This window comes from Lepidochelys kempii, chromosome 1 (genome assembly GCF_965140265.1).
Source record: "Lepidochelys kempii isolate rLepKem1 chromosome 1, rLepKem1.hap2, whole genome shotgun sequence".
Taxonomy (NCBI): Eukaryota; Metazoa; Chordata; order Testudines; family Cheloniidae; genus Lepidochelys; species Lepidochelys kempii.
In genome coordinates this window covers 312,992,300-313,002,770 of record NC_133256.1, presented here as the reverse complement: position 1 = coordinate 313,002,770, position 10,471 = coordinate 312,992,300, and the positions used below count along the sequence as shown (strand labels likewise).

Genomic DNA, 10,471 nt, shown 5'->3' with positions numbered 1-10,471 from the left:
ATTTGTGTGGTTCAGGCAACTCTTTCTATTGGTCCACTATTCTCTTTCAAAGTTGTTTGGCTGATCTCTAGTGGAGGCTAACACAAAAACAGACAAAAATCAGAAATTTGCTGTTTTGTTGCTATTTTACCCCTCCAAAGTATTGCTGTTGTGACTAGGTTTAACTCCCCCCAAATTTAGCCAGTTATTTATTATTAACTGGCTAAATTTTGGGAGAGTAAACCTATATAATAACTCTACAGGTGTGAATTCCCCCTCCCACTGAGGACAAAGAAAGACACTAAGTATGTATATACAGACACAGGTATGAAACAGTCTGAGATACACATTGCCTTATTTGAACACTGCAATCCTTTAATATTAAATATGGGATTGCCCCTACAAGGAACTGAACAGCCTCAGCTCCCAACTTTATACTTGGGATTAAAGTTGGTAGCCAACTTTATACTTGGGATTTTCTGACCGAAATGTTTGATTTCACAACCTAGTGACAATGAAATATTAAGTTTTTGCATTAAAGTCCTCAGGTATCTTTTAGAAACACGGAAAGAAAAGGTCGCCATTTCACCAGCTAACAAACACCTCTGGTATCTCTTGTGAGTAACTGAGCATGTACACAGGTGCATAGACACGTGTGAAGAGCACACATATATATAGTGAACACACATGTTCAGCTAAGCACCCACCTGTAGGCTTTATTAGGGTCTTTCTACTGTGCATGCACAAAGTGACATTGTAAAAAATTGTAACTCAAAACCAAAATATTTCAAACCTAGTATAGGCATTACACTTCCCTGAACAGTAATTCCATGCGGACTGTGAATCTTCAAAATTCAGTAATGTACGGGGGGGGAGGAGGAGGAATAAGAGGGGGGAAAAAAATACTCCAAAAAAAAAAACTCTAAAAGGATAAACACATTTGGCTCAAATTTTCAAAACTGCCCCACTATGCACACTGCCCCAGTGCTGGGAACCCTGCGTTTCCAGGGTCTGTGGCTTTGGGATAGCCCCACCAGGTGAATCAGAACAAAATCAATTTTGGAAATTCTGAGTTTCTACCAGCTCTACTATATATGAATATATGATTTATCTTTGCAACTTAATGGTTTATAAGTATATGGGATTTCTAGTTCTACTGGTTAAAAAAAATCACTGATTTGAGGTTATTCGTAGTTAGAGCTTTGATTTGTGTTAGGGATACTAAACTTTCTTGTTTGCCATTTTTCATACCAATCTCATTTTATGCACATCTTCAACCAAACTGTTTGCTTTTTTAAATAACTGCTTTGTGTTATGTGATCCAATGACCTCCTGTTTCTCACAAATATTCCAAATCCAGTCTCACTTTCCAGCAGCTGAGATGATGTACTCAAAATGTCATATTTCAGCCATATTATTAATTCCTTGTGACTACCAGCCTTGTAGAAATAATTACAGAACAGTAAATGTAAATGTGATTTAGACTGAGAATGTGCGTCAGTTTTTAAATAAACTAAATGGACCAAATTTGAGCATACTGAACATCAAGAAGTTTTAAAACATATCTTTTTGTTTATTTATTTCACAAACATATATTTACATTGAACATCTATTCACAACACTGAAAGGAAAAATGCATACTATACATTAACCGATTTACATGTATGCCCTTTCCATGACAACAAAAGGCCCCATTCTTCCCTATATCTGTAATTATGGGATCAATTCTCAATGTACTGATGAAGCGGTGATTTGTATGGATTCTAAATGGCATCATATTCTAAGTGCTGTGTGGAACCTCTTCAAAGTTATTTTGAACAATGGATTATTTCTTAAGATAAGCCTCTGTTATTAGCATCAATTTCCATAAATAGTAAGCATAAAGCTGTAGCTGTATTTTCTTTACCATGCTACCAGTATTCCTTACACTATACTAGAGCTCAATTATCTTTGTAGTAGTTGTTAAAGTTGATTCGCAGCAGGAAGTCCTCCAGGTGAGGTTGGTATCCCCTATTTACAAGTTTGGTTACCACTGTAGGAAAAGCAAATACACAAATCTTAATTTAAACCTCTAACAAGTCTATCTGTTAATTAAATGTACGAATACTATCATGGAAAAGGCCTATTGGAGATGTCTGATGTAGATGGAAACAAATCTGTTAATATTGTATAAAAGAGCCCCTGCCTCTATTTGTGGAATTACAAAGTACTCTCATTCACTGTCTGTACAACAAATCAGATGCAAGGCAAGGAATAGAAGTGTCAATCCTAGACAGTGTGCATATAAATGGAATTTTATTCTTCTAATTACAAGTACACTTTATCCAAACTATTATAAAAGTACAATTTTAGGTTCCCATAACATCATATTAACCAATGGGCAGGCATTACTGAGTTGCCTGACCTCTGTAAAAGAAAGCAGCTCTGCTAGTTTTCTTATGCCAAGACCACTGTTACTGAAGGGACCATGAGACAAACACCTGGGATGATTGCAAATCTTAACTATAAATTGAATAATAAACTTACTAATGCTAACCATCATTCACAATAAAGAAGAGATCTTTCCAATATATGGCCTTAAATCAAAGAAAGAAAAATTGCCCTGGCTTCATAAACATCTCATACACCAAGGGGATTAGCAAGCAGTAACAGCATGCAAGTAAGAAAGAAAGGTGTAGAATATACAGGATTAGAGTATCCAAAGCCCACTCAAATCAACAGGAGACTCTCCACTGGCTTCAGTAGGCTTTGGATCACACCCTTTGTGAGAGACTGATATTTAAAGAAAAAAGTGGCACTTCCTTTGGATATTGGGTCTGCTAACAAAGGAAAGTGAGGAGCTGCCTGTATTCACATGGAAAGGTGAATTTTTTTTTTTGGTAGAAATACGGGAAGGGTCTGTAAGACCAGTATTATTTGGGAAATGTAGAAGATTGGATAGGGTCTCTCTAACTTACACACCCTGCAAGCTGAGGTGACAGCCGCGAGGAATTCTATTGTGAAAAAGAACATGAACTACATGGCAAGAAATCTGCACAGTGGCAAAGTTCTTGCCTGTAGCACTAGATTTAACTACATCTTGCAGTAGGTGAGCAGACTGTGGACCTTAGTCTCTTAACCCCTTGCAGGAGCCAGGAAATTCAATCTCACAGTAAGATGTAGTATTTGACTTGTAGGAAGATGTAAAATACAGTTCAAAGAACTTTTTGTGTGTTGCCATTTTAGATACTTTTGTCTGTCAAATGGTTTCAAAGACTACATTGCAGATAAATGGTAAATATAAGATATATCAGCCTAAGAAGCAATTATTTACCATGGATTTACTCCCCGTAAACCACCAATGTGATACTTATTGTCAGCTCTGGGACACATGCCAAGAAATTCAGACTTCTGATGCTTTATGTTAGTGGACATGGAGAGATTAGCTTTCCCAGAAGTAATGCACTAAGCAAAATGAGTTCAATATTTCTCCTGATTTTAGGCTATACTATCAGAGACAACTGAAAGAACTGATGGGTTTTTCAGGTGTCAGTTGACTGAGGCAATATAAATTAGCCCAATAATGTATACCAGTTCCTACCTTTGAATAAGAAGTGAGAGTAATATTTGAAAGTATTATAAGATTGTTGCATCAAACCAAAGTTGGGATGAACAGCCATTTGCTCGCCAGCATCAAAGTTCCATGACTGAGAGATTAATTGGCTGCGGAACTTCAAAATGAGACTGAAGATGCTGTGAATAATGTTCATCACAGGGGTGGCCTTCTCAGTCAATAGTCCTCTAGAAAAAGAAAAATAGACTTTAAAAAACTAAAGAGACATTGTTTATTTGAGTGGTTAGAAGGCAGAGAGAATCCTTTGGGTTCCCTCTCTAATCATTTCAAAACAAAACATGGAACCCTACAGGAGTGAATTTATGTAACTCTTGAGTCCAGTATGATTTACCTACTCTTCAAGGTTGCTGACATTTACATATGAAGAGCTCAATCCAGACACTTGCCCTTTACTTTTATGGTGGTGGGATCAAATTTTAAGTATCATGTTCTGGTTCTTCTTAACTTTGCCCAGGTAATTAAAAATCTGTCATCATTTCTGCCACTTCCCAATGCCTGAACTGGTCTTTCTGGATGCACCTGTTCTTGTCTGTAACTAACAAGAGATGCCACTTCTAGTGGGACACACTCTTTTTGCCTTTTCTTGTATCTACTCCTCCTGTTCGCCATCTTCCTCCCTTGTCATTTCTGACCTCTTCTTTTTCTCTCTATTCCTTCCTTTCTTATCCCACCACTCCCATATCTACTTACCTCTCAACTCCATTCTCCTTATCCTATTACTCTCCTCTTTGCTCTCTATCACAACATCTCAGGGCCTCTACAGTTTGGTGTTAGTAACAACTGTAATGTATGAGACCCAAAGTGTTAGCAGCCTCTGATTCATAAAGCAAGTAGTACTACTTCCACTATTCATGAACTCTGGTGGTGGTCTTTCTTAAGAGACAATATTTGGGTACATCAGATGACAACTGCTCTGCCAAGGTATGATCCTGCAGCCTGAAATTAGCTCTGCATAAGTATTAAAAGTATAAACAATGTATATAGACAGCCCTTGTGCAATCCTTGAATTTGGATTATTTCTACATACTACTTATTCAGACAGACAACACTCATTTCCCTAAGTAGTAGGAATTAACTACAAATCATGAACTTCCTTTTCATCACAGCACTAATATTCTGGATGCTTCTGTTGTACCTATGCAAAGTCTTTACAATCTTTTTTTTGGTATAATTACTAATGTGTATGTTTGTTGAAATCATTTTATGTGTATACATATATATACATACACACACACACAGACTGTGCGTGCGCCATATACCGTATTTACACAAAAGAGTGGGCAAAATCCACTGCTGGAGTAAGCTGAAACAGCTCAGTTGACTTCAAGTGTTTCTCTGCTTTGCTTACCTGAAAATTGCTTTGTTGAGGTATTCTGCATGTGTTCTGTGAATTTCTTCCAGGTTTCCTACAGAAGACAGTTTATTTCCAAATTCACACCATGTTACATGCAATATTTGGTTAGCAATGTAACCTTGAATAACTTTAACAAAGTGCTGCATTTCATGTTTATACAGCTGAAGCTGTCGAAATTGAACAGAATTTGATGCACGACTCACTAATGCTGAAAATAAAAACAGAAAGATATTATTGTTGACACTGTAGAGACTGTTCCCATAAAAATCATGGTTTGACAAAACTATTAGCAGAAACCTGTCTCAAATTCCAAACAAGTTTCCTTGAATAAATTTTGACTTTTAAGGACCAAAGTACCTGTTTTAAATGGTATGTTTACAATCTATTGTCTGGCACATGGAGCTAAACACATTTTTATGCAGTACCTTTTCTAATTTATCTTACCAGTACGTTTTAAGTGGAACCAAATATCCTTGAGAGTCCACACCATGTGCTTCAACTGCAGCAAAAAGGAGAAGATCTTGTTGTATTTATTCATGCAGCTCTCGGTAATGACAATGTTCAGAGGCCAATCAACCTAAAATATATATATAAAACCAAGTGCCATTAATGTTACCTGTCCATGTCATATTTGATCATTTCAGAACATTTCACAACCCTTTCAGTCACAGGTACTACAGGCTGCTGAAACATAACTGAATGAATTTATAAATGGCATCATAGAATGCCCAGGATGAGTGAACCCTATAAATTCACTTAGATTAGCCTAATTTCTTGACTCTTTTCCTCCAGGAGGTAGTAAATCGTCAATTACTATACATCAAAGAACAAGAAACATGGATGCTCAAATGATTATGGTATAAGAGCAAAGTATAAAACTTTCAAATAATCTTTTCTATATGCTTTCTTACCTTGTACCGTAGCTCCAAGCAGTTCAGAGCATCAGGAGCATTGGGTTTGAACATTTCTGGAAGGTACTTGAGTGCAAAAGAAAGATTGGAAGCAAGCTGGGTGTCTCCGTGAAGGCTATACTGTAATGCTTTATTTAAGATAGAATTGAGAACCAGTGGATTCAGAAGTTCACCAGGAGTTTGCCCTGAACCAAGCTTGAAAAAAAGAAATCTTAATTACACACAATTTTTAGAGACATACAAGTCATGTTCTTGCTTTAAGGTAAATTTTTCAAAAGCACCTAAATGACCTAAGTCCCATTTTCAAAAGTGGCTTAGCCACAAGTGTTTTATTCATTTTTGAAAATGGGAATTGGCTGCTTTTGAAATTTTTGCCCTTAGTCTTTTGGCTCAGTACCATGATGATCAACGTCAGAACAACCTAATCAACACATTAATATGACAGAATCAAAATTAATACTGTGAAATAAACCTCTGAATTTTCACCTTTAGCACTTTATCAGCCAAATATACTGCTCTTACAGAGTTTCTTGAGCCTCGTGTAGCTCCTCTCATGGGCATTTCTAAGAGAGGGTGCATTTTGGCCCACAGTCCTTAGGGCCTCAGCAGGGCCTCTTTGTTACAGAATTTGCTGCCTTGGCACAAGGGGATACAAAATGGGTAAGGGGAAAAATAGCAGACAGGATTTTAACCCACACTTCTCTACCACCCTTACTCATATTGGTTTTTTTTAGCTACCTATGTCAACGCTGGGAACAGTCCTTAATATCACTGTATGAGATACTAGAGGTTCACAGACATCATGCCTATTGCAAATGACCAAATACCAGAGTTATAAAACAAGCCAGCAAATACCTTCTCAAATAGTAGGTCACTAAGTGACTGAGCAAACTCTCCATCTTCCATTAACAAAAAATGTCTTAGTGCTTCAAAATGCTTCTCTATGTTCAGTTCCACAAAGTAGTAATCGACTATCGCTTTGTTCACAAGGGAAACACTAATAAAAACATGAAGTGACAATCACTCTTAAGAACAATTCTTTCCTTGCTATTAAAATGCAGTCATGGATATTACTATCAAATTAACGTTTCAGTATCTAGCATAATGTACAAGCTTGTCTGACATTCACATGCACAAAAGAAAATGGGAGAAACCTTATATACAGATAATATCCAGGATGACACAGAACTAAAACCTACCACTACTGAGAACTATAGTTTGATTGGAATTGCTAGCATATCTGAAGACTGACACTACATGGATCATAGGAAAACACATTAGCAGTAACCTCCCTTTATGAAGCTTTCATCTGGTGGGATCCAGACTGGTTAAGCAAGTGTCATGTCTGTATCTTTGCAGAGATGTGTACTTCACCCAGGCAATACAGGCACCTTTGATGCTAGTCACTGACAGAGAAGGAGAGAGGGCAGGAGATGCAATTCTTGAACCCTGGAACTCTGGGGATGGTCCCGAGACCGGGGAAGACTTTCCCCAAAGGCAGGGGTGGGAGGAAATTATCCTATACCCTATACTTGTAAACTAAACTCATTGTAAATTGATTTTATATCTAGTTTAGTTCACAGGTTATACAATGAAGGACACAATTTCAACCAAAGCCATGCAGTGTTAAGAAGGAACTGGAGAGGCATCAACCCGTGCCACCTATTATACCCTTGGTTGGGAACATGAGGGAAGCTAATGCGCATGTGTGAGTCAAGGGACACTGCTTTGAAGAACTTCCAGACTCAGGCACATGGCATGCATGTGTACACATGTGTGGAATACACATAGGGACCGGACCAGCACTCGAAGTAGTAGTAAGTAGATTTTCGTACAGCTCTGTCTCAAGGGAAAATAACCAGCAAAGAAAAAATAACTGAGTTAATAAAAGTGGATTTGTTATTCCTAATTAATACTTACTGAGACACGAGTGGAGCAGTAATAGAGTGTTTCATCAGCACTGGCAAAGATAAAAGCTCACTTAGTTGTACAGCTGTTTCATCTGTTGCTGACTGTACCAAAGGATCCACTGGGAAAGTGTATGACCTGGGTATCACATGATGCAAGAGATGGGAAACTGGCAACTCTGCTAAATTGAAGAACACACACAAAAATTGTATGCTGTTATACTTAAGCTATTTCAATTAATGTCCTGAAAGTCATTCCAGATTAGAAAAGTCAAAAACATGCTACCGTAGACTTCAGATTTTTATGCAAAGAAAAATAGTTTTGCTCCTGTACTTAATAATTTTGATGATAAAGATCATCTAAGAACTCTTCCTTAGGCTAAAATCCTGATTTCTCACTCAAGATCATTACATATTCTTGCTGAACTACCATTTCAAGAGTTCTACTCACACATTAAATCATAGCTGTCTTGGTATTTTTCAAGGCAATACTGGTCTGATAAGGCTTTCAGATAAGCTTGTTCTTTCCTCCACGTATCATCATCATCTTCCTTCTGTTTAGTCTCAGAAGCACATGCCTCAGAAAGTAAAGTTTCTTGAGGTGTAACAGTCAGGGCAATCGATTTTTCAGGTTCCTCTGTCTAAGAAAATGCAGACAATAACTAACACCTTCTCTCAGAGCCGATCTTCTCATAAATCCCATGCAGAAATGATGTGTTCCTTACCTGTGAACCCTGAGGAAGCTCTGGAGGGAGATCTTTGCTGACATCTTTTGCAATTACTGTAATAACACAAATTGAAACAGTATTAGAAAAAAAACAACCCATGAACATACAAAATACAGCTGACTGCCTATAGTCACCGGATCAAAATCTGTAACAAAACCACCATTACACTGCACTTGAAAAACAGGGAACTTTAGCTTCACATGCTTCTATATATTACACAGTGACACTATTAGCATTAATATATTTAAAGTACTGTCAGAACATTCTTCAATTTCAGAGTGCAAAGTAGCTATTTAAAACCACACTAGAATTATAAGTGGTCTGCAAAGTTTCAAACCAGTGGAAAATTTTAACAAATATTTCACCCTTTTCATACAGGAGACAAGACTACATGCAAATTCTCACCTCTAAATTCTAATAGTGTTTAGCCATATACTCAATGAATTAACTCATAAGTATCCAGATAGAACAAACACACTTGATAGTAATTTTTATAAGGTCCTAAAAAACTACTGACCAACTGAATACAGTTTGATTGTCTTATTCTCACCTTCTTGTTTCTCTCTCTCTTCTGTGATGTTTTCTTGCTTTTCACCTTCAATATTAGAATCTGAAAGGACTGGAACACTGTCTGAGGACTGTGATTGGGGTAAGACCTCTTCCTTGCCTTCTGATGATTTATTGTCTCTCTTACTTTCAACAGAGGGAGAAAACTCTCCATTGCACTGAAATGTCTGAACTGTAGAGTCTGATGTGTGACCAGAGATGGTTTTATTATGAGGTATTGGATCACTTTCTGTGGATGGAGACCACTCCCCTATTTTAATGTTCGACTGAGATGCATGGCCAAAAGGGCTCCAACGAGGTTTTGAAAGTTCAGTGTCTGAAACTAGCTCTCCCATTTTAATGTGTGATTGTGAAGCATGTCCATGGATATTCCACCGAGGTCTGGATGGTACAGCCTCAGACACATTTTCCCCAATCTTGATATTGGCATCAGATGCATGGCCATGGATGTTCCACCGAGCTCTAGATGGTACAGGCTCAGACACGTTCTCTCCAATCTTGATATTGGCATCAGATGCATGACCATGGATGTTCCACCGAGGCCTTGTAGGCTCTATGTTTGACACATACTCACCAATCTTAATGTTGGCTTCTGAGGCATGTCCATGAACATTCCATCTGGGCCTTGAGGACTCGACCTCCGACGTATATTCCCCAATTTTAATATGAGCTGCAGAAATATGCCCATGAATATTCCAGCGAGGCCGACTAGATTCAACTTCAGAGGTATATTCCCCAATCTTTATGTGCGAATCTGAAGAATGTCCATATGGATTTGAATGTGACTGGGAAGTCTCTGCACAAGGCACATATTCCCCTACATTAAAGCTGGCATTGGATACATGTCCATGAATATTCCACTGAAGTCTCCTAGTTTCCACCAACACATTTTCTCCAACTCTGCCATGTCCTTGTGAAACAGCAGCTGGCCTGAGAATTGTATTAAAATCATATTCACTTTGCTGATGTAACTGTGTATTACCTTCTCCTTGCAGTGCTTCTATCAAAAGACGCTGACTTTCACTTATTTGAGTAGTTTCAGGAAGTTCTGAGCTAATATTTTGAAATGCTTCGTCTAGTAAAGATCCTTCATCTAGTAAAGAGCCAACGGCAGCAGGTTGTTCTTCCTGTGATTCTGGTAGGAAATCCTCAATATTTAGACTGGATTCAGGCAGAGAATTAGCACTCTGCGATGGATCCCATGTTTGTTCTGTACTTAGTAATTGAGATTCAGTTCCTGCTGCATCTTGCTCAGGCCGTTGATTAATATGAGTATTTACTGGCCGGGACAAAGCCAATGGTTTTTCAGCAGAAGTAACACTCTTCAGTCCAGATTCAGAATCACCTCTGACAACATTATTGTCAGAATGCACAGGTTCCACAGAAGATACCTAAAACACAAATAATTATTG

General features: G+C 37.9%; 1 protein-coding gene across 5 annotated transcripts in view; it reads right to left on the bottom strand.

Moving 5' to 3' along the window:
• Positions 1–1,527: 1,527 nt before the first annotated feature.
• The window catches only part of TUBGCP6 (tubulin gamma complex component 6), a 29,156-nt gene continuing 20,212 nt past the window's right edge, over positions 1,528–10,471 (bottom strand). For all 5 annotated transcript variants that reach the window (XM_073328283.1, XM_073328282.1, XM_073328286.1 and 2 more), the window contains 10 exons: positions 9,043–10,450; positions 8,490–8,545; positions 8,216–8,405; positions 7,778–7,946; positions 6,713–6,854; positions 5,858–6,052; positions 5,391–5,523; positions 4,941–5,154; positions 3,560–3,759; positions 1,528–2,011 (listed from right to left, as the gene is read on the bottom strand). In XM_073328283.1, coding sequence (XP_073184384.1) covers positions 1,920–2,011; positions 3,560–3,759; positions 4,941–5,154; positions 5,391–5,523; positions 5,858–6,052; positions 6,713–6,854; positions 7,778–7,946; positions 8,216–8,405; positions 8,490–8,545; positions 9,043–10,450 — 2,799 coding nt within the window. In that variant the 3' untranslated portion in view covers positions 1,528–1,919. The remainder of the gene's footprint in view (positions 2,012–3,559; positions 3,760–4,940; positions 5,155–5,390; positions 5,524–5,857; positions 6,053–6,712; positions 6,855–7,777; positions 7,947–8,215; positions 8,406–8,489; positions 8,546–9,042; positions 10,451–10,471) is intronic.